The following is a 23,393-nucleotide window of genomic DNA, read 5'->3' on the forward strand; positions in this document are numbered from 1 at the left end:
AGGAGCAGAGCGTTTATCTTAACTCGACTAGGTGAATGCATTCTGTTTTCCCAAGATACCTAGTGAAGACTAGCCAGAGTAACTCCTTTGGTAGCAAGCCACTATTTAGCTGTTATATGTTCCAGGCTGCCAAACAAGCACCTTTCCCAAGGTTGCCCAAATCAGTAAAATCCCCGAGAAGGGCCAAGATGGAGCACACAGACATCCTTTTCCAGGAGTCTAGTTTGATCTGTGCCTTATGATGCTGTGTGAGCCTTTGACACTAGGGGGCGCTCTGAACTGAGGTCCGCATCACCTGTGGACAGGAGCAGGGGAGTGACAAAGGAACAGAAAGCTGACCAGCTGTTGCTCCCTGAGAAACCCGAAACCCCAGGAGTCTAAAGCTAACCCTGAGTGCGAGTCTCAGCTCGGGCGCAGGTTAATTTGAAGTTTCTTCGCTCTATGAGTCGCACCTTTGTGTCTTCAGCACCAAGATTCCAGAGGTTTCCTAGGCTTAGTTTGCTTTTTTGTGTTTTTTAGGCAGGCTCTCACTATGTAATTTTGGCTGGCCTGGAATCACTAAGTAAACAGGCTGACCTTGAACTCAGAGATCTGTCTTTCAAGTGCTAAGATCAGAGGCATGCACCACCCACTGTGCCTACTTTGAAGATTTTGCTTTTTGGGTTTTTTGGATTTGGTGGGGGGTGTGTGTGAATTTTTTTATTAATTATTCTTATACACTCCATATTTTATTCCCCACCCTGCCAACCCCTGTCCCCCCTCCGATGGTTCTACAATACTTACTCCCCTCCCCCCCCCCAACCCCCCCCCCACCCCCGGTCTCCATGTGGATGTCCCTGCCCCCAACCCCACCTGATCTCTAAACTCCCTGGGGCCTCCAGTCTCAGGTTAACTGCGCCATCTCTGAATGAACACAGACCTAGCATTAACTATTTTATGTGTGTGGGCGCTTTGTGTGCAGGTGTCTATGTGGCATGTGTGTCCTGTGCTCAAGGATCAGTGTGTCTGATACTCTGGAACTGGACTTACAGATTTGTGGGCTGGCATATGGGTGCAGGGAATCAAACCCAGGTCCTTTGAAAGTGCAACTGAATACTCTCTCCCGGCCTTTATCTTCAAGATGTTTATATGTAACCATGTATGTCTTTATATGTAAATAATAATATATCTATTTGGCTCTCTTTTTAGAGGCTGTCCATCAATTTGTTTATTTTGTTTTCTTGTTTGTTTTGTTTTGCTTTGAGACAGGGTCTTTCTACATAGCTCTGGCTGTCCTGGAACTCACTCTGTAGACCAGGCTGGCCTTGAACTCAGAGATTCGGCTTCCTCTGCCTCCCAAGTGCTGGGATTAGAAGTGTGCGCCACTATGCCCAGCTAACCATTGATTAATTTTTGTTCGTTTGGATTTTTTGTTTGTTTGTTTGTTTGTTTCATTTGAGTTTTTAAAAGACAGACTATCAGGTATCCCAGGCTGGCCTTGAGTTTATTTTACAGCTGACAATGCCCCTGAACTCCACGTCCTCCAGGCTCCACCCCCCCAGGGCCGGGATTCCTGCGTGCTCCTCCGCTTGGCACCCCTCCAGGCCTGGTTTTACACTTCTTTCTCTTGGGGGACACACAGAGGTGTGGTTGGGGACACACAGAGGTGTGGTTGGGGGACACACAGAGGTGTGGTTAGGGGACACACAGAGGTGTGGTTGGGGGACTCACAGAGGTGTGGTTGGGGGACACACAGGTGTGGTTGGGGGACACACAGAGGTGTGGTTGGGGGACACACAGAGGTGTGGTTGGGGGACTCACAGAGGTGTGGTTGGGGGACACACAGAGGTGTGGTTGGAGGACACACAGAGGTGTGGTTGGAGGACTCACAGAGGTGTGGTTGGGGGACTCACAGAGGTGTGGTTGGGGGACACACAGAGGTGTGGTTGGGGGACACACAGAGGTGTGGTTGGAGTACACACAGAGGTGTGGTTGGGGGACACACAGAGGTGTGGTTGGGGGACACACAGAGGTGTGGTTGGGGGACACACAGAGGTGTGGTTGGGGGACACACAGAGGTGTGGTTGGGGGACACACAGAGGTGTGGTTGGAGGACAGACACAGGTGTGGTTGGAGGACACACAGGTGTGGTTGGGGGACACACAGAGGTGTGGTTGGGGGACACACAGAGGTGTGGTAGGGGGACACACAGAGGTGTGGTTGGGGGACACACAGAGGTGTGGTTGGGGACACACAGAGGTGTGGTTGGAGGACACACAGAGGTGTGGTTGGAGGATACACAGAGGTGTGGTTGGGGGGACACACAGAGGTGTGGTTGGGGTCACACAGAGGTGTGGTTGGGTGATGCTGAGCAGCCCCCTCTCCTGTGGCTTTCTCTCCCCGGCACTCTGTGAAGGGCTCCTTCCTGTAGCGTGGAAGCTGCCGTCGTCCAGGAGACTGCCTTCAGCTTCCATTCACAGAAGTGTCGAGGCGTTGCCATCTTTAATTCCTACCTCAGTTTTAAGGTCATGACTATTCTTCAACATCTTTTAAACTGCGTGATTTGCCTTGTGCAGATTTAGAATCTCTGTTGTCTGAACTTTTACAGACCTCTCGTTTTTCTGTATTTTATATTATTATTGCCCAGACCTTTAACAGGCTTTGTTGTGGTGGCTCCAGAGGAGGAAGGGCCTAGGCCAAGGAGCCTCTTAGGGTGGGGCTGGAGCATGACCAAGGCCATGCCTCTGAGGCCTCCATCCCCCATGGTGGGCAGTTTGTCTTTGTTTTTCGAGACAGGGTTTCTCTGTGTAGCTCTGGTTGTCCTGGAACTCTATGTATAGACCAGGCTGGCCCCAAACTCTGAGATCTACCTGCCTCTGCCTCCCGGGTGCTGGGATTAAAGGTGTGCGCCACCACCTGGTTGGAATAACGTTCTTACCAGGCTGTCTCTACAATGAAAGCATTGTCACAAGTTATTACCTGCTTTATTCCCAGGGCTCCTATTTTTCTTCCTTTTTCTTTCCTTTAAAAGACAAGATTATTTATTATGTGTATGTATGTGTGCCTGCACAAGTTTATGTGCAGGTGCCCATGGAGGTGGGAAGGCAGTTGATGCTCCGCTGGAGTTACAGGTGGTTGTGTGCTGCCTGATGGAACTTCAGGGGACTGAACCCAGCTCCTCGACAAGAGCAGTACGAGTTCTTACTGCTGAGCCGTCTCTCCACCCTCTTCACCTTTTATGGTCTAGGGTCTTGCTCTGTGGCCTAGGGTGACTTTGAACCCACTGCCCTGGAGCTCATGAGCCGCCTGCTTCCTTCTGAGCATTAGGGTTGCAGGCATTTATCACACCCGGTGACAGCCACTTCATAACGCCCATTTAAGATGTATCACAGGAGGTGGAATCCACTCTGGAGACATAGGATGGCTCATAAATGTGGGTGTTCTCATTGCACGGGGCCAGGCTGCTTCCGGGCAGCATCTCAGGGTGTCTGCAGCCCAGTCAGGCACTTAGTGGCTGTTTTCAGTCTTCTTTACAGTCTTAGGGGATGAGTCATGTGGGGCGCATGCCTTTAATCCCAACATTCCTAACAACTTTTAGCTGTGTAAAAAAGATGTGCTCAAATCACATTCCATTAATTAATTAATTTACTTATTATGGGTATGTGAGTGCTATGAAGAGGGGGTGGGGGTGGGCATCAGAGGACAACTTTCAAAAATTGGTTCTCTCCTTCTGCCAAGTTGGTCCCGAGGTGGAACTCAGCTGACCAGTCTGATGGCGGCAAGCACCTCACTCACTGAGCTACCGGCCACACCCCTGCCTTAGGGTTTTGTGTGTGTGTGTGTGTGTGTGTGTGTCTGTGTGTTTTGGTTTTTGTTTTTGTTTTGTTCTGTTTTGCTTTGATTTTTTGAGACAGGGTTTCTCTGTATAGCCTTGGCTGTCCTAGAACTCACTCTGTAGACCAGGCTGGCTTCGAACTCAGAAATTTGCCTTCCTCTGCCTTCCAAGTACTGGGATTAAAGGTGTGAGCCACCACTGCCCAGCTCCTGCCTTAGTTTTTATCTTTATCTTTTTTTTTGTAACTTATTTTAATTATATCTGTACATGTCTGCCTGTGGATATGTACACGAGTGTAAGTGCCCAGAGACCAGAGGTGCCTGATTCCCCTGGAGCTGGCTGTAAGCTACCTGATGTGAGTTTTGGGAAATGAACTCATTCCTCTAGAAACACAGTATTTGCTCTTAACCACTGAGCCATCCCTCCAGCACCCCAACCACTGAGCCAACCCTCCAGCACCCCTTAACCACTGAGCCATCCCTCCGACACCCCCTTACCACTGTGCCATCCCTCCAGCACCCCCTAACCACTGAGCCATCCCTCCAGCACCCCCTAACCACTGAGCAATCCCTCCGGTACCTCATAGCCCCTTTAAATTCATCATCCTACTCATTGTTTGCTTAGGCTAGGGCTTGAGAAATGTAACATCAGCACCTTACAGTTTGTAGGAAAGAGGGGTGAGGTTTGCAGAAAACACAATCGGAGCAGAATTTGAACTGTGTTCCCGATGGCCTCGGTATTCAGCATTACAGCTGCCCTTAGCAGCTGGTTTGGCACCCACAGCCCCTCCTATACCTCTTTCCGGCACTGCGCTTTCATGATGACCGCTTTTGAATGGCCTAGAGAACAGTTCTTTTGAAAGGTGACTCTCTTAAAAAGCCGGCTGCATATGGCAGCACAGGTTTATCTGGTAGGAGCTCAAGTGGGCATGCGCCACAAAGAGCTTTGCTAAAACTCACACAGGACAGGGCGGCCTCCGAGTGGGGCTCCAGTTAGCAGTGGACTCAGACAGGACGGATGTCTTAGCTGGCTTTGGGTGGATGGGGTCCTGCTTACCAGCCATCTCCCTGGTCCCTTCAGTCTGCAGGGTTCTGCCCTGTGCCTCCCCTAGCCCTGCAAGGTTTGCAACACACTGCATTTCAGCCTCACAGGATTAGAGAGCATAGTTCTTCATGCACTTTTAGCTTTTGAGTTAGATATATGTTATTTGGGGACTTGTTTTTCTCCTTCAGAGCAGTGGGTTATGCCCATTTCTCCTTCTGCCTGAGGACCAAGTGAGGCCAGATCCTCTGAGGCAGACTTGGAGGTGGCTGAGGTGGCTGAGGTGGCGGAGTGGCTTGGTGAGCAGGCACTAACCCATCCTGTTTGTGTCTTGCAGCTGCTCAGATGGAGGCTAAGCAGCCCTTTATCCTCTCTTCCATGAGGCTGCCTCTCCTGGACACCAACGACAAGGTAAAGTGGAGGGTTAGCCCGGGGCCTCATTAGCAGCCAATAGCAGAGTGACCAGAGCACCGCAAGTTCTCATCCTACCGGTCTGTGGGCTCCAGCAGTCAGAGATGTACACATGCAGTGTGAGCAGACTGCATTTCCACATTGTCTTAGTGAACTGGTAATGAACCTAAGGCGCCTCAGGGCTGGAGCCTGACATAGGCCCAGAGTGATCCGGCACATACTGATGCCTGTGTGGGTGCAGGCGCGGCTGGAGGTACGGGTGTGTAGGTGTACATCCGATGCCTGTGTGGGTGCAGGTGCATGCGCGGCTGGAGGTACGGGTGCGTAGGTGTACATCCGATGCCTGTGTGGGTGCAGGTGTAGGCGCGGCTGGAGGTACGGGTGTGTAGGTGTACATCCGATGCCTGTGTGGGTACAGGTGTGGTGTAGGTGTACATCCGATGCCTGTGTGGGTGCAGGTGCAGGTGCGGCTGGAGGTACGGGTATGTAGGTGTGTATGGGCATGGTGCTGATGCAGGTGTGGGTGCAGGTGTGGTTGCAGGTGTGGCACAGGACCAGGTGCGGCCCTTGCTGACCTTCTCTTGGTTCTGGGCAGGTGAAGCGGGCTGTGGTGCAGGTGATCAGTGCCATGGCCCACCACGGCTACTTGGAACAGCCTGGCGGGGAGGCGATGGTGGATTACATTGTGCAGCAGTGTGCCCTGCCTGCTGAGGAGGTAAGGAAGGACCCACCTGTTTTTGGATCTGTGGGTGTCAGGCTCTTCGGCCTGGGTTTCTCTTGAGCCCTGGTTACCAAGAGCATCTGCCTGGCAGCAGGTGGTTGTGGCTCTGTGGGCTGAGGGCCCTTTGGTGTCTGAGTCAGGGTTTCTGCATCTTGTGAGTCCACTCAGCAGATACCCAACTCAAGCAGAGGCAGAAGACAGAAACTTTGACTTTTTTCTATTTAAAGTTACTAAACACCAATTTCTTTTGAAGGAGAGCGAGGTAAGATGTGTCGCTGTAGACTTAAGTAGCGGGTGGGTGGGCTACGTGGCATTGGGCTTGCCTGTACGCACTGGGCCCTGGCTCGTTAGTAAACGAGTGCGAGTGCCGTGGGGTGGGCAGTCTGGTCCACAGTGGACAGGGACAGTGCCAGTCCTCGGGCTGGGAGCTCTGGATCTAGGTTCTTTGAGTGAGAAAAGCGAGGTTGTCCTAATGTCAACTCTGAATCTGTTGCTCTGATAAAACAGGCTGAGCAAGGCAACTTATAGAAGGGAGGGTGTGTTTGGGCTTCTGGTCCCAGAAGGATAGGAGCCCACCCTGATGGAGACAGAGCAGCACGTGGCTGGCCCGGCAGGAACAGAGTCTGCGTGCTCCCGCCTTCAAATGCAAGCGTGCAGCAGAGGGAGCCGAGAGCAGGCTTGCCTGCCGCAGCCGCATGCTTCCTCCTCAAGGCTCCCCCTCCTAAGATGCCACAGCCTCCCCAAACAACACGACTGACTGGGGACCAAGGGCTGGAATATCTGAGCCTACAGCAACATTTCCCCCTCAAACCACGATGAGTGGTCTTCTTGTGCTTCTGTCAGAGCAACGTGCAGTGCCAAAGCAGGACGCGTGTCTGTCCTTTAAATGTAATGGAAAAATTTAGATTCCTTTTTTATTCTATGTGTATGGATATTTGCCTGTGCGTGTATATGCTTGGTGCCTGTAGAGACCAGAAAAGGACAGTGGGTTCCCTGGATCCGGAGTTATGAACGGCTGTGAGCCGCCCTGTAGGTGCTGGGAATCACGCCAGGTCCTCTGGCCCCTCTCCTGAGCTCGCGCTGTTTTGGTCTTCGAGAAGTGTGCTGCTCATATTCACCCCGCCCTCCTAACTCCTCCTGGACCCCCCTTCTCTTCCTTATGAAAGCACATTGGGGTGTGTGTGTGTGTGTGTGTGTGTGTGCTCACACATGTCACAGCACATGTATGAAGCCCAGAGGACAACATACTGTAGTTGATTGTCTCCACCATGTGGGTCTCTGGGGTAGAACTCAGGGTATCAGCTCCATGGTGAATGCATTTACCCACTGAGCCGTCTTGCAGGCCCATCCTGCATTCATCTTAAAGGAGGTGACATTGATTAGAGGTCATGGGTAAAGCCTGGCCACAGGTCAATTCCTTCTTTTTAAAAAAAAGGAGAGAGAGAGAGAGAGAGAGGGAGGGAGGGAGGGAGGGAGGGAGGGAGAGAGAGTCTGTCTTAGAGTTGGTGCACATGGAGTGGTAATCGCAGGAGGCTGTGAATTGCTCAGCGTTGGTTGTGAGAACCAAACTCAGGTCTTCTGCAAGAGCAGCACACATTCTTAACCACTGAACCATAGCTGCTAATTTCTTTACATTCGTGTGTGTGTGTGTGTGTGTGTGTGTGTGTGTGTGTAGAAGCATGTAGGTGCACATGCTAGGGTACTTGTGGGAATCAGGAGACAGCCTGTGGGAGGGGTTTCTTTTCCCACTATGCAAGTTCCAAAGTGCTCTCACCCACAGAGCCATTGAAGCAGCCAGGTGCCTGCTCTGCCCTCTGCGTCTTCACAGGAGCTCATAGGTTACAAGAACTGAAGAAGGCCGCGTCCTCCGTCTCAGTCTTTAGTCCCAATAAGTTGCTATCTGAATTTTTTTTTTTTTTTAATATTGGAAAAGTTGGAGAGACTCCCCTAGTAAGTGCTGAAATTTGATGTTTTTAACAACAACAACCTGACATATTTGGCTGATACCATGGGAGGCCTGCCCATTTCTGAAGAGAAAGGGAGGAGGAGCGGATGGGGAGTGGGGAGGGGAGGAGGGAGGAGAAACTGCATTCAGAATGGAGTATATGAGCGAAGAGCGTTTTTAAAGATTTATTTATTTTATGTATGAGCACACTGCTGCTGTCTTCAGACACACCAGAAGAGGGCATCAGATCCCATTACAGATGGTTGTGAGCCACCATGTGGTTGCTGGGAATTGATCTCAGAACTTCTAGAAGAGCAGTCGGTGCTCTTAACTGCTGAGCTATCTCTCCAGCCTGAGAGAAGAATCGTTTAACAGTCTATATTCTAATTCCCCCCCCCCAAAAAATTAAAAATATTTACTAATTTTGTACACAAGTATGTGCAGGGGGCGTACTTTTTGGAGGTCAGAGGACAATTTGTAGGAGTTGGATTTCTCCTTCTATGTAAATTCTGGGGCTCCAGCTCAGGTCGTCAGACTTGACAGCAGGTACCTTCACTTGCTGAGCCAAGTCAAGGCACTTATAGGGGACAAGATCAGAGGCAGGGGCAGACCAAGAGAGAGAGGGCAGGGGAGACAGATTGTGTGTGCGTGTGTGTCTGCGCGCGCGCGTGTGTGTGTGTGTGTGTGTACACGCGCAGGCATACACATGCCATGGGCTGCATATGACGCTTAGAGGACAACTTTAGGCCTCTCCTTGGTCCATTGGCTCCCGAAATCAAACTGAGCTTGTGGGTTTCACACGGAAAGCACTCGCTGAGCCATCCCACTAGCTTTTCTTGAGTGGCTTTGGTGTGCTTGCCTGTGGGAGCTGACAGACAAGCTCTCAGGGGCAGGGCTGGTGAGTCGGCCATGTTTCCTTTCCCCTTCTCACACTCCCCTTGGCGTGGACAGTCATTCACACGTGCTCTCCTTCGCCTCCCCCAGCCTCAGAGGCCCGGCCCCGATGGGGAGGACCTGGCGGCAGACAGTGTGCGGGCAGTCAGTGTCCGCACCCTCTACCTCGTCAGCACCACAGTGGACAGGATGAACAGCGTGAGTGTGCGTGTCTTTGGCCTGAGGCGGGGGTGGGGGTGGGGGTGGGGGGCTGCCTGAGCTTTCCCTCTCTGAGATTTCCTGCCCTCCCCATCCATGGCCCTGAGCGGAGAGTGTGGCCACCACACCACAGGACAGGGGCTGGGCAGTGCTCAGAGGTTCTCAGCAATGGCCGGGCACACTGTCTGTCTGGGCGTGGGCCCCTCTCAAGCTACCCTGCTCCTGTATGGCTGTGGAGAAGTTCTGTCCACTCTCCTGCCCGGGGGCCACACCCACCTGCTTGCAGTCCTCAGACCATGGCCCTCTGTCCCTGCAGGTTCTCTGGCCCTACCTCCTCGAGTTCCTCATCCCGGTTCGCTACACGGCCGCCCTCACCCCACTCTGCAGGAGCCTTGTGCATTTAGCCCTGAAGAGGCAGGAGGCAGGGGCAGACGATTTCCTCATCCAGTACAACTCGAATGGTGCGGAGGCCCTCCCGCCATGCCCCTGGCTGACCCCTCCAACGCCATGTCCTCACACCTTCTCTGGGCTCTCTGCCCTTGCCCTGCCCCTGCTGCTGCCCCACCCCAGCTGCTGCTTGTGCATATGATCCCATCCCTTATCCTGTCCCTGCCTTGTAACTATTTCCATGTTTCTTGTCCAGTGAACCTCCCATCTCCCTTCGCTATGACCACACGACTGCTGGTAAGCAAAGGGTCTGTTACTGTGTCCCAGCGCACGGGCTGACACAGTCCTTCATGGGATAATCTCTCAGGGGTCAGCGTGAAGGTGCTTACTCTGATAGAAGAGTAGGCTCTCTGCCTCAGAGTCCCTGTCAGTTCTGTGGCAAGCTGTGACCCTTGTCACCATCTCTTTGGCACCCCTCCTACCATGTTTGCTGGTTTTTCTTCACTCCTGGGAAGCTGGTCTCCAGGGTGGGCACTGTGGCCAGGAGGTGCAGAAGGTCCAACCTCTTCCTTCCTCTCTTCAGGTCGTGTCTTCTAATCCCTACCTTGGAGATGGGCGTGGGGCAGCCTCCTTGCGCCTCCTGAAGGTTATGCATCAGAATATCCACCCTTTACTGGGCGAGCGGTGGGAGACAACCATGCCTGTGCTGCTGGAGCACCTGGACGGTGAGCCCATGAGGCTGAGAGCCCGATAGCCACCCCTGACCCCACTTGTACCCAGTGTGCCATCAGGGTTGGAAGAAATAAGCCAAGCCGTAATCTAAGAAAGGGCCTGGATGGCTCACGAGGGAAGAGGGTGCAGACTGTGGCGTGACTGGTTTCTGCATCCTCCTGGGAATTCCCAAAGACAGGGAGGCCCACTAATGCGTGTTGGAATGAGCCTGCCTGGCAGGATCCCAGCCAATGGGCTTACTGGTCATTTCAGAGCACACTGAGGAAACCCTGTCACTGAAGGAGTGGGAAGAAAAGCTTCTAGTGGTGAGAAATGGGGTAGAAGGGCCTGTCTGTGCCTTTCTGGGACATTCTGGGCCTGGGCACAGAGGGCTGGGGCAGCAAATGTGGGACCGGTGTATTGTGTCTTCCCGGGGACTTGGTACCCAGCTTCACCTGGTGGCATGACTAGGGGATAGGCCCAGCAGTGGGGAAGTCTGGGGTGCGGATGGTGGCTGGTCTCAGATTTCCACAGCAGGATGGTATACCCTCCATCACCCAGCACCAACTGGGAGGGACTTTTGCTCATCCTGGGCACAGAGAGTGCTTTTCCCTCCTCCCCCATCCCCAGCCTAGTTCAGAGCCATTTGTGCCTCAGCTGCCACATAGCTACCCGCCTTCCAAGATCACTTACCCACAGGAGTCGCCGTAGGTTGTCATGTGACAAGGGCGCGCCTCAGGCCCTACAGCCTGCCCTCACTGCCCCTCTCACCCGCAGTTCCTACGAGACACCCTGGCCGTGGTCTCTGACAACATCTGGATCTGTCAGCTGAGCCAAGAGATGTGCAAGCAACTGCCCTCTTACAGTGGGGCTCCTCAGGAGAAGGTGCCCACGGCAGGCTGGTCAGGGTCCCGGCACAGTCCCTAGTCCGCAGCCCCGGCTCCCATGCTCTGAGGCTTTGATTGTTCCTATCTGTATCTTTATCTCCTGACTCTGGCAACCTTGGCCTAGCCAGGAAAAGCAAGCAGGGTTAGGAGCCTCTTCACTGCAGCTAACAGCTGGGGGAGGGGGGGCTTGCTGCCTGCTAATTGTTCCTCAGACCCAGCCCGGGGCTCACCCCTCCATCCTCGTGGGGGGGGGGGCCTTCCTATGCCCTGCTTGAAATACAGCTAGCTCTCCAAGGGGCTGGGGGTAGTGGTGCACAGGTTTAACCCCAGTACTTGAGAGGTAGGCGGATCTATGAGATCAAATCCAACCTGGTCTACAGAGCTAGTTCCAGGACAGCTGGGGCCACACAGAGAAACCACATCTCAAAAAACAAAAGGGAGAAAGAATCCAGCTGTCCATCAGCAGTACCCGCCAAGTGCAGGTGTCTGCTTGGGAGTCAGGTTCGTCTGCGGTCTCTACCTTTGTTGCAGAATTTCCTGTATAAGTGTATAGGAACCACGCTGGGTGCCGTGTCAAGTAAGGACGTGGTGAGGAAACACCTCCGAGAGCTGCTGGAGACAGCCCGATACCAAGAAGAGGCAGAGCAGGAGGTGGGTAGTCCCAAGTGCCCAGGGCTGTCAGGCAGTGCCCATCTGCCCTGGCAGCTAGCTATGCGTACAGTGCATACATGTACATGCTTCTCCACGTGTGTTGGCATGTGTTCAGTGTGCCTTTGGGTTTATGTGTGCGTGGTACTTGGTGTCCCCGTGTTCATGTATTCCTCCCCACACAGCATGTGGGCAGGCGGGCCACTGTGCCCAAGTGTGAGCCACCTTGCGCACCTCCCCAGGGCCTTGCCTGCTGCTTTGGCATCTGTGCCATTACCCATCTGGAGGACACTCTCGCACAGCTGGAGGACTTTGTGAGGTCAGATGTGTTCAGGAAGTCCACCAGCATCTTTAGCATTTTTAAGGTAAGACGGTCATTACCTGGAACGGCGTCCTTGAGAGTTCTAAATGGCAAGGCTCTGTGGTGATCAGTTTTCTGTTGCTATGACAAATTACTTGAGGAAATCGACTTTAAGGAGGAAGTCATGTTCTGTCTCCTAGTTTCTGAGGTCTCCGTCCATTGGCATTTGGCCTGTGCGGGCCAGGCGTGGTGGGAGGGCTAGGTGAAGAGAGCTGTTCATCTCTCAGAGCCAGGAAACACACTTGTCTCTGGAATCTCTCAAAGATTCATGTCTGTGGTTCTCAGCCTTCCTAATGCTGCGATCCTTTAATACAGCTCCTCATGTTGTGCTGACTCCAACCGTAAAGTTATTTCATTGCTGCTTCGTAACTGTCATTTTGCCACTGTTATGAATTGTAATGGGTCAGTGCATTGATGAACCAGTCACTTCCCAAGGGTTTCCACTGCTATTCTGGGGACATGTGAACTTTAGGGACATTTTTAAATGTTACTCCTCTAACCCCTGCAGCACTGGGGATACTTGAGCTCTAGAGACATTTCCTATCTGAACCATACAGCTGGGGAACTCAAAGTTGTCCCCTTCTCTATGGCCAGACTCTCTCTGTCCTTTGCCCTAAGTGCTTGGATTTTAAGACTCTCCCATCATGCCCCACTCTGACCATTTTGCTCTGTGTCTAGTGACTGCTCTACTTATGGACCCTGAGGGTCGGCCCAGGTGTGTGAGGACCCACACACCTCTTTCTCTTTCTCTTTCTCTTTCTCTTTCTCTTTCTCTTTCTCTTCTTCTTCCTCTAGCACTTTTAAAGTGTTTTAAGATTTATTTATTCATTTCATTTTTATGTGTGCCAGTGTTTTGCCTGCATGTATATCTATGCGCCTGATACCCACTGAGGTCAGAAATGGGCATTGGATCTCTTGGAACTTCAGTTGTTGGATGGGTGTGAAGCTATCATGAGGATGCTGGGAATTGAACCTGGGGTCCTCTGTAAAAACAAGTGCTTTTAACCACTGAGCTATTTCTCCAGCCCCCTCTATCTCTATCTTGAGATGGCCTCACTGGGTAGCATAGAACTTGATGTGTATAACAAGTTGGCCTTAAATTCAGAGACCCACCTCTGCCTTGAGTGCTGGGATTAAAGGTGCACCAGCGCCTGTGGCTGCTCCCCTCCCCCCTCCTGATGTCAGTGTCTGCAAGCCCTACTACTGCCTGTAGCTTTCTTTCCACTGGTCCTTGGTTCCACTGCCTCAACCCTTTCCTGCAACCAATCGTTTCCTGGTGGGCATGTGTGGGCACCTGGACTGCCCTTCTGCCACCCCTGAATGCTCCCTCTGGTGTTCCTGGGTGGCTCTGGCTATTCCAGGAGTCTTAGTGAATAGAAAGCACCCAGTCTTAGAAAGCACTCAGGCTCCCCAGGAGAGTAGTTGATTGAGTAACTGGCGTCCTGCTGATCTCTCTGCCTCTCAGGATCGAAGTGAGCACGAGGTGGAGAGAATGAAGAGCTCTCTGATCCTGTGCTATGGGCACGTGGCCGCACAGGCCCCTCGGGAACTGGTGCTGGCCAGAGTGGAGTCTGATATCCTCCGCAGCGTGTTTCACTGCTTCAACACCAAGGTGGGCGTGGCAGCTGCTGTGTGGGCCGGTCACACCACGCCAGAGTCGTAATTTATCTCACTCTTTGTTGTTTAGGTTCTGGGAATAAAGGTAGAGACCAAGGTATAGTGTACAGCAACTACGTGTGAACTGTGCTTTCTCTCTCTCCTCTGGGCTGGGCTTTGGGGCAGAGCCAAACCTAGAGCCCGCGGGCTTCCTGGCCAGGATGGTCCTGGGGAAGTGTCCCGGAGTCCGGCTCCTGCCCACTTCCCTTTGGAGCAGCACTTCAGGGAGCTGGAGCCGCTGAGCTCCTGCTGAGGGCAGAGCAAGGCTTCCCTGCCTCTGCATCCTTAGAGTCCGCTGCTAGGCCACTTACAGCTGTGTCCCACAGCCCAGCGATGGCTCTGGGCTTCATTGGCTCTGTTCCCAATGCTTTTGGGGCTGCCCTTCTCTGACCCCAGAGAGCACCTAGGCGAGGGCTAGTTAAGCCCAGAACCATTGAAAAGGGCCAAAGGTTCCCTTGGTCTCATTAACATACTTCCTCTGTGATGTCCTGGATACTAACCTGACAGGCCTTTGTGAGGGACAGTTGTTTCTTCCTGAGTAGTGGGGAGCCTCACGGGTGAGGGGGATGGGCTGGATTGGTGAGGTTCTTTTGGATTCTTGTTTCCCGCCCATAGAAGTCGGAGAGTTGGCCTTCTGTTTCTCAGAATGGCCGTGTCTCCTGTGAGGCTGTCATACCACAGCAGTTCCCCCGTGGGCCAAAGCCTGGAGCTTCCCCAGGGCCTCGTCCCTCCTGGGTCAGGAGGCCAAGGGCACAGTGAACAGCGGCTCTGGCTGTTCAAGAAAGGGCGTGCACTCCGGCTTCTGAGGCTGGGCTCTTGCTCTGTGGCTCCTTACTCTGTGGCAGTTCTGGGGGCAGGTGTGCAAACCCCTATAGCTAGCTCTTCCCCCAGGACCCGGCCCTGAAGCTCTCCCTGGTCCAGAGCCTGTGTATGGTCAGCCAGGCCATGTGCAGCAGCGGGCAAGCCAGCTCCTTCCACTTCTCAAGGAAAGCAGAGCTGGTAACACAGATGATGGTGAGTTCCGGCCGGTGGCCGCTGCAGGCAGTGGAGGGGGGGCCCGGGGCAGCCAGAGGCCTGCTCAGTGAAGCAGCCTTGGGTTGAGAGCCCTGCACCTCAGAGGCCTCAACCACCCACTTCATGGGAGAGACAGGGGGATCAGGGAGGAGGACAGTGCCTCCTCTGAGGGCCTGTTTTATGCTGCCTCCCCAAGGAATTCATCAGGGCAGAACCCCCAGACTGCCTGAGAACACCCATTCGGAAGAAAGCCATGCTTGCCTGCACATACCTGGTGTATCCTTTCCTCCTCCCTGTGCACGGAATGGGCCTGTGGATCTGTATGTAGGTGTGCAGACTCCATTGTGTATCAGAAACAGTCTGACGTCACGTCACGGTAGCCGGACCATCCACGTAGGCCAGTGTTTCGGGGGTGGGGCGGGGGTGGGGCGGGGGTGGGTCCAGGCTGGAGAAGATGCCATGGGGTCATGTAGTGGTGCCCTTAACCTGCTGTCCAGCAACTTGGAGCCTGCCCTGGAGGAGCAGGCACAGGCAGATGTCATCCACAGCTGCTTACACAGTGTCATGGCCCTGCCACCTGAGCCTCAGGGGGAAGATGGCGTCTGCCAGGAGGTACTGCATGTCCACGGGGGTGGGATGGGGGTGGGGAGTGAGATCTGCCTCTGAAAGAAGCGGGCTCACACACGGGGCTGGCCGGCTGGCTCTCCTCACAGCCTCTGTATCTGGACACGGTGTGTGCTCTTGAAGACTTGTTGACAAGCCTACTGCAGCAGAACATGACCCCCCAAGGCCTGCAGATCATGGTAGAGGTGTGCTGTGGGTGTACGCTGCTAGGGTGATGGAGTTTGAGTATCCCCCCTAGTTCCTGGCCCCTTTCCTGCTCCCCACCCCCACTGTGGTTAGGTACTGTGGAGACAGTTTGATAGTGTCTCTGGAGAGGGGCATCTGAGCACAACCCTCTGCCTGGGCAGCTCTGACCAGATAGTGCCTCTGCAGCATTTCCCACTACTCCAAGTGCTGGCATGGAGCACGTGAGCCCTGGCTGCTGTCCACAAGCCACCTGAGGCAAGCAAGATGACAACATGCACACCCTGCTGTGGTGTTCTCCCATCCCTTCCTTGTTACAGCCGGCTGGGGCGGCACCAATCCCTAGTCCAGGCACCCGGTGCCCATAGGCCTGGCTCATTCTCAGCCTTCTCGAGTGGGCAAGGGTGAGCTACAGCAGGCCCTCATGTGGGAGCCACCCTGGGTCTCCCAGGTGGGATGTGGGCTTCTGCCCTCCTGGGTTGCCCCCCGCTGCAGGCACCTGTGTCAGGTCCGTTCTTGTACAGCACCTGAGCCCATGGATCAAGTCGCCGAGGGGTCATGAGCGGGCACGAGCACTTGGCCTGGGCGCCTGCCTGCTGGAGTTCTTCCTGGAGCACTTGCATGTTAGTGTGAGTATTGGACTCCAGACCTCACCCCTCCCTCAGTCCTCTGCTTGGCCCCAGGCAGCCTGCAGGCTCCCTGGCCTCCTGCTGCTTCCCACCCTAATCTCACAGTCTTCCCTGACAAGGACCCAGGACCTACCTTGGATAGGGTTACACTAGACTCTGGTCTGGGTGAAGCAGCGTTCCTAGGAGGCCATGCTTAGCTCTTTTCTGTTGTTGTTGTTTTGTTTTGTTTTTGTTTTTGTTTTTTTCTAGACAGGGTTTCTCTGTGTAGCCCTGGCTGCCCTGGAACTCTCTCTGTAGACCAGGTTGGCCTCAAACTCAGAAATCCGCCTGCCTCTGCCTCCTAGGTGCTGGGATTACAGGTGTGCGCCACCACGCCCAGCTTGTGCTTAGCTCTTTATTGCTGAGCCGCTTAGTTTTGATTGGCCCTGGGTGTGTTAATCAGAACTCTTATCAGGAACAGAGAGTGGACTTTTACAAACATCATTTTGTCCTCTGTTGGAATCATAATGGGCATTTTCTCATGATAACCTTGTTTTGTTTTGGTGTGTGTGTTTGTGTGGTCTCTTTTAGTTTATGTTGTCATGAATTTAACCAGTACTAGGAACAGCAGCCACCTGTTCCCAGGTCAGCATCCTGCCTTAACCTTTCACTGCTGACCTGAAATTCCCCTTTCTTGAATGACAACTTTTGGGATGTGGAGTGATGGGCATTTAGGCCTGCTTTGAACGGGGCACAGCTGAGGGGACCAGGGGAGGCATGGGTATATGTCCTGGGGCAGCGGTGGCGATGCTTGCAGCCTCTGGCAGGCAGGCTTATTATATAAGGCGAGCAGAGTTTGAGAGATGGACCGAGGCCCCCTCAGGATAAAGGGGCTACACTGTCTCCTTCTCCTGTCCACAGACTTACTGTCTGGAGTCATTTTACAGGTGGTGGTGGGGTCAGCAGAGTCCTCGTGCTTTTCTACTGCTAAAAAACAGAAGTTCCCCACTCCCCGTGCTTAGGGAGCCAGGTAGACTAGGAGGCGAGCGAGAAGAGGAAAAGTTTGCTGGAGGGTCCAAGCCACAGAGCTCCCCTGTAGGATTCCCCAGAATCCCTACAGCCCCGTCCCCTCACCTTCCGTCTCCCCACAGACGTTGGTACCCTTCCACAACCTGGGTCTCCTGGTCGGTCTCTTTGCTCCTCGGTGTGCCGACACATGGACTTCCACCCGCCAGCAAGCTGTGGGCTGTGTCTACTCCCTGCTGTACTTGCAGCTGGGCTATGAGGGTGAGCGTGCTGGGCATGTGGGGACCATGGAGGCAGACGCTGGGTGTGGGGTCACACTGGAATCACCAGGGAAGGCTTCAGTCATCTTCCGCCCGTAGGCTTCTCCCGAGACCATCATGACGATGTGGCTGAGCGGCTCCTCACCCTGAAAGATGGCCTTGCGCACCCTGACCCCACCATCCTTTTCCACACTTGTCACAGCATAGCCCAGGTACTTACGGATACCAGCATCGAGGAGGAGGGGCTGCAGTGCCTGGGGCTAAGGGACTGCCCAGGAAGTACTTGGCACCTCCTGTGCAGCAAGCCCTGAGGGACAGCTGTGAGCAGGCCCCGATTGGTCAGCACTGCCACCTCTCCTACACTGCCTGCTTCGGGATACCACAGTCCAGGCAGGATCAAGGCGTGCTCAATGCCTCAATGGGTCCTGGAGAATGCCCAAGCGGGATCTGAATACTTTGAGATCCATCTGGCTCTACAGCTACCTGCTCCCAGCTTCCTTACTGAAGATGTGGGTTTCTAGAGTTGGGGGACCCGGTGCTGGTGTTTATATGAGTACCCCCCCTCACCCCCAGGGCTGACAACCGCTCAGAGACACATGCATAGTCCAGCATGGGCCCTGCCTTGGATTCCAGGAGGCTGAGGCACTTTGTCTGCAGCATTTGGAAGTGCAGCACTGGGCTGAAATGTCTCTTCATGCCCTATGTACCGCATGCCATGGGTACCATATCCAGCCTGAGCCGCCCAGCTAGATGTCCAGTCTGGAGCTCAGTGGGGCTCCGAGGATGGTCAAATCAGCTCCTCCCTCACTGAATCCTCTTTTGTAACATTTCGGTTCTTCTTGGTATGGTCAGGGTTCTGCCAGAGGCTGATAGGAAGGGTCCCTGGGCCCTCTCTAGTAACACTCAGTGCTAGGGAGCAAAGCCCCACCCTGGATGGTCAGAAGGGGCCCTGGATGGTCAGAAGGGGCCGGGCTCTGGAGTTAGGGCTTGGCACCTTAGTGCTCTGCCTTCTGGTGTATTTCCTGTGTTGGGAGAAAAAGAAGAGGGGGCTGAGCTGGCGGGTCACTTCAGGGCTTACTGAGTAGGAAAGCTACAGACCTGTCCTGAAATCCCTGTATTCTAGAGAGTGCCAGAGCAGCTCCACACAGGTCACTCTTCTGTCCCTGTCTGACCCTGGCCCTGCAGCTGCACAAGGACCACCTTCCCGGGATAGTTCCAGATCCAAGGGGTGAAGAAGGCAAAGCTAGACCCTGAGGTTTCCCTCAGGAAGCTGTTGGGGGCTGATCCCACTTCTCTGTTCTGGCCCTGCGACCCTGAGGTTTCCCTCAGGAAGCTGTTGGGGGCTGATCCCACTTCTCTGTTCTGGCCCCGCCCTTCTAGATCATCGCCAAGCGCCTCCCATCAGATCAGCTCATCAGCCTCCTGCTCACCATGTTTGAGAGCTTGGGAGACCCAGACAAGAACTGCTCCCGCGCAGCCACAGTCATGATCAACTGCCTGCTGAAGGAGCGGGGCAATGTGCTGTTGGAAAAGGTGGGTGAAGGGCTGGGTGTGAGGGGCGGGGTGAGGGGGGGTGAGGCGAGGGCTGGAGAGATGGCTCAGCGGTTAAGAGCACTGACCACTCTTCCAGAGGTCCTGAGTTCAATTCCCAGCAGCCACATGGTGACTCACAACCATCTGTAATGGGATCTGGCGCCCTCCCTTCTGGTGTGTCTGAAGACAGTGTACTCACATACATGAAATAAATAAATCTTTTAAGAAAAGAAAAAAAAAGGGACTTAAGTCGAGCAGTGGTGACATGTGCCTGTCATCCCAGTACTCTGGAGGCAGAGGCAGCGGATCTCTGAGTTACAGGCCAGCCTGGTCTACAGAGTGAGTTCCAGGACAGCCAGGGATACACAGAGAAACCTTGTTTCAAGAAGCGGGAGGGAGGGGGATTTAAGAGGAAAAGGGAAAGTGCAAGCCTGCCTGTTCTAACGTCCTAGCCAGACACTGAAGCAGGGGGATCACTTGGGCCTAGGAGCTGAGGAGAGGGAGGCAGCCAAGCATGGTCGCACATACCTTTAATCCTGGCACTTTGGAAGTGGAGATCGTGCTCCTTGTTTTGGCTACCACATCGGTTTATCGGCCTCCCCAGAGCCCTTAGCCATAGGCTGTGCCGTCCGTCCGTCCGTCCGTCCGTAACAGCTGTCTGAGTCGTGACCTACCTGGAGAGTGGTGGTGGTTTTTACAAGGCTCCACTTTCTGTCTTATGGTGATAGGCTTGTGATATTCCATGCTGGGATTTAATTGCGTTTTCTAGTGACTGAGGGATAGTTTGACTTCTTTTTGAGGACACTAGTGTTCTGCCCAGTTCCATGTTGGTTTGTCGGTGCTTTCCTTACTGATCTGAGGAACACCTTGAGTATTGTGGGGTTCTGCCAGGGAGTACACAAACCTAAGGCAGGAACTGTGCAGCGAAAAAGAACGGAGAGTCTAACAAAAGGACCCTGAGTTCGGGGAGCTTCCCAGGTGTGTCCTCTAGACAGGGGTAGTACCCGTGTGCCATTGGGTAGCTGATGAAGAGGCCGGTGTCGTAAGGGACTGCCTGGTGGGATCCTGGGGGGAGCAGAGCGGGGGTGGGGGGGCACAGGGAACCACTTGGGTCTCCCTGGGAGGGAAGTCTGGGCTTTCCAAAGCCACAAGATTCCCTGGGTCAGACATCAAGGGACGTCCTGGTTGTACAGACAGAGGGGAGGAATTGAGCAGGAGGTGGTGGTCACCAGGTACCTGTGGCCAGTCCGTGTACAGCCTAGCTATACAGTCATCCGGGGGTGAACACTGGCGCCCTTTCTGCCTCTTGGCTGACAGAGTGAAGAGCCGGTGAGCACAGCTACACAAAGACCCTTACTCCTTGTCTCTTACTTTTTGTGGGTGTGTCACCAAAGTGAACAATTTTTTTTAAGGATTTAAAAGCATATATTTACTCAGGGCTGGAGAGATGGCTCAGCTGTTAAGAGCTCTGACTGTTCTTCCAGAGTACCTGAGTTGAGACTCCCAGGACCCACGTGGTCACAGCCATCTGTCGCTTCAGTCCGAGGGGATGCAATGCACTCTTCTGATCTCTGTGGACATCAGACATGCTATGGTGCAGACAAACGTGTGCCAAGCACTCATACACATAAATAACAAATCTTGTTTTTTAATTAAATTTTATTTTAGACTTATTTATGTGTATGACCGTTTTGCATGCATGTATGTGTATGTCCTATGTGTGTGCACATAGGAAGCCAGAAAATGCTAATAGATCTTCTGGGACTGGCATGAGGGACAGTTACTAACCATCATGTGGTGCTGGGGACTGAACTTGGGTCCTTGACAGAACAGCTGAGCTCTCTGTCTAATCCTGATTTCTTTTTCTTTGTGTGTGTCACATTGTGTATGCCTTTGGAGGCCAGAAGAGAGGGTTTTTCTGGAGTAGTAGTTACAAGTAGTTATAAACTACCCAAAGTTATGTGCTGGGAACCCATCTGTGGGCCATTTGGAAGAGCAAGACACTTCTGATGGTGCTTCTGTGTGCGTGTATGTGTGGAATTATTTGGGAGCAGGGGAATTATTTGGGTTGACAGGCTTGACAAAAAGCACCTTGATCTGTTGAGCCATCTCATCAGCCCACATCCTGTTTTTGGTTTTGTTCTAAATTACATATGTGCATACGTACGTGGGTATGTATGTGTGTGTCCACCCGATTGCAAGTGCCTGCGGAGGCCACAGGCACTGGAGCTGGGGCTGCCTAGTGTGGGTGCTGGGACCCAAGCTCAAGGCTCTGTAAGAGCAGTATACACTCTTAACCCCTGAGCTGTTTTTCCAGCCTCATCATTGTGATTTTGATATGCATTTCTTTGGCGGTTAATGAAACTAAGTATCTCTGCATATTGTCCTTTTGTGTATTGCCTTTGGAAAATGTCTGTCTAAGCCTGTTGTTGTTTTAGACTTTATTAGTGCGAATGAGACAACTTGAGTCAGTTCTTTCCTTCCATCATTCTGGGGGTTCTGGGGATGGAATTCAGGTCACCAGGCAAGTGCCTTTAGCCACTGAGCCATCTAGCTGGCCCTCAGAGATTTCTAATGGGTTTCTTACCTTTATACATTTTAGATATTAATCCCTTATCAGGTATATGATTTTCAAATATGTGTTTCACCCTGTAGTAACTTACTATGTTGATTTGTCCCTTGCTATACCAAAGTTTTGAGGCTGAAGTTGGTGTCACCTGCTTCTCCCTTCTGTTGCCTGTGCTTTTGGTGTCATGTCCAAGAAATCATCATCAGACCCTTTGCAGGGCTTTACAGAGCCAGGTGCCCTTGCATGGCTGAATCACTGTGCCCAGTCAAGAGTATAGACTTCGGTCTGTGCCTGGCATCTCAGTTACCTTGTAGCGTGACATATCTGATTTCTTGGCCCACTGTGGTCATGAGAAACCACTCTACCCTGAGAGACTTCAATAGGAGCATCTTACAGACAGGTTTCTGCTGCTGGACTTTGGGTCTGACACTGAGGTTCTAGGGAAGACACGCAGCTGACTGAAGTCCCACCAGATAGAGCACAGCACAGAGCTGCAAGTGAGGCAAGGTGGGAGGGTGGTTAGAGCAGATCTGTAGCATCCGTGTCAGGCAACGGGAGGAAGTTATGATGAACAAGTGACATAGATCAAGCTGATAGATAAGGCAGGTGCTGAGGACAGAGGGAAGGGGCTACAAGACAGACGGAGCCTGCCTTTGTGGTCAGGAAGCGGGTTCTGGGCAGAACTTAGATGTATGTGAAGGTGGGCTTTGAAGCCAGAATGATTAGGAAACTGCTCCCACTACTAGGCCACCATCCCTGGTCACTGCTGTCATAGTTGGTAGAAGAGTGCACTTTTCAGAACTGATAGAGATCACTGCCCTAGACAGTAGGCCCGGACTAACGCTAAAACATCTCCTAGAGACTCAGTAGCTTTTGTCATAGCTTCAGAGAGGAGCTGGGAGCATGGCTCCGTCCTCACAAGATCCCAACAAGTAACGGCCTCCCCCACAAAGACACCGCCAGCAAACTTCCTAGAAGCCAGAGCATCACGGAAGCTTTTGGTTGCCAGTGGCCAGATGCCACAGGTTTGTTGAAGCCACAGCTGGGCAGGACACAGATCCAGAAGACCAAGGCACAGACGAGCAGGTGGATAGGAGGAGGCTACCTCGCGAGTTGCTCATGGGCCAGTAACTTCTTGTACCCACACCCACGGAAGGCCATTCAGTGACCGAGTGTCCCACTCGCACCTCTGAGCCCTGTAGACACCGAGGACAGTGCCATGTGTTGTCTACACTGATTTCCAGCCTCCTGAACCCTTCCTGGATTCACCTAGGCAATGGGACCGTCCCCATTGGACCCAGAGGCTTTCCAGTGCTGGGGAACTTTTCTGCCTCCATCTAACGGCTCCCTTGCCAAGGGGGTGGGGGTGGAAATGACTGACTCTGGTCAGAGTGTTCACTGTTCTCAGGGGCTAAATGGCATTTGCTCCTGTAATCTGTACGTGCAGCTTGGGCTGAATGTGTTGGGTGAGGGGGTACACCCCATGTCTAGAACCAGAGAGGAGATTCATAAGTCACACTGAGCAAGGTTTTGCAGGGTAGGCTGTGTTTCGGAGAACAGTTGAGGCCGCAGATCCACCCACTACATTATGATATAGTTCTAAAGCGAGTCCTGGAGGCCAGAGCTTTTCCACTCACTGACTCCTGTTCCCCAGTGTTTGTGTTACCTGCTTTGTACAGCAGCAAGACACTCACAAGCTGCTGCGGTAGGCAATGTTGCTTCAGGCCCTGCCCTCCTCTTAGTCACAAGCCCATTGCTCCTGTTTTGTCCCCACCCCACACCCCTTCTCCTCTGTAGTGCTGGGAACCTAAACCAGGATCGTCTCCTGCACTTTGGTACACGTGCTCCACTGGGCCATGGCCTACTTGTCTTTTGTCACGTGGGATCTAGGCTTTCATTCTT

General features: G+C 53.2%; 1 protein-coding gene and 1 long non-coding RNA gene across 9 annotated transcripts in view; both read left to right on the forward strand.

Moving 5' to 3' along the window:
- Window positions 1-23,393, forward strand: part of Mroh1 (maestro heat like repeat family member 1) — a 70,954-nt gene that overhangs the window by 37,745 nt on the left and 9,816 nt on the right. For 7 of the 8 annotated variants that reach the window (XM_052160946.1, XM_052160945.1, XM_052160948.1 and 4 more), the window contains 20 exons: window positions 5,193-5,266; window positions 5,862-5,981; window positions 8,917-9,030; window positions 9,341-9,485; window positions 9,668-9,708; window positions 9,995-10,136; window positions 10,396-10,448; window positions 10,900-11,007; window positions 11,541-11,660; window positions 11,900-12,022; window positions 13,484-13,630; window positions 13,706-13,732; window positions 14,566-14,688; window positions 14,885-14,964; window positions 15,186-15,300; window positions 15,402-15,497; window positions 16,020-16,124; window positions 17,255-17,390; window positions 17,489-17,601; window positions 18,770-18,922. In XM_052160946.1, coding sequence (XP_052016906.1) covers window positions 5,193-5,266; window positions 5,862-5,981; window positions 8,917-9,030; window positions 9,341-9,485; window positions 9,668-9,708; window positions 9,995-10,136; window positions 10,396-10,448; window positions 10,900-11,007; window positions 11,541-11,660; window positions 11,900-12,022; window positions 13,484-13,630; window positions 13,706-13,732; window positions 14,566-14,688; window positions 14,885-14,964; window positions 15,186-15,300; window positions 15,402-15,497; window positions 16,020-16,124; window positions 17,255-17,390; window positions 17,489-17,601; window positions 18,770-18,922 — 2,135 coding nt within the window. The remainder of the gene's footprint in view (window positions 1-5,192; window positions 5,267-5,861; window positions 5,982-8,916; window positions 9,031-9,340; window positions 9,486-9,667; window positions 9,709-9,994; window positions 10,137-10,395; window positions 10,449-10,899; window positions 11,008-11,540; window positions 11,661-11,899; window positions 12,023-13,483; window positions 13,631-13,705; window positions 13,733-14,565; window positions 14,689-14,884; window positions 14,965-15,185; window positions 15,301-15,401; window positions 15,498-16,019; window positions 16,125-17,254; window positions 17,391-17,488; window positions 17,602-18,769; window positions 18,923-23,393) is intronic. The other variant, XM_052160947.1, reaches the window with a different exon arrangement.
- Window positions 1,965-2,369, forward strand: LOC127667725 (uncharacterized). The gene is made up of 3 exons (XR_007973930.1): window positions 1,965-2,080; window positions 2,194-2,216; window positions 2,331-2,369. It is a non-coding gene; the product is annotated as an uncharacterized LOC127667725 (long non-coding RNA).

The sequence above is a fragment of the Apodemus sylvaticus genome, chromosome 17 (genome assembly GCF_947179515.1).
Source record: "Apodemus sylvaticus chromosome 17, mApoSyl1.1, whole genome shotgun sequence".
Classification (NCBI taxonomy): Eukaryota; Metazoa; Chordata; class Mammalia; order Rodentia; family Muridae; genus Apodemus; species Apodemus sylvaticus.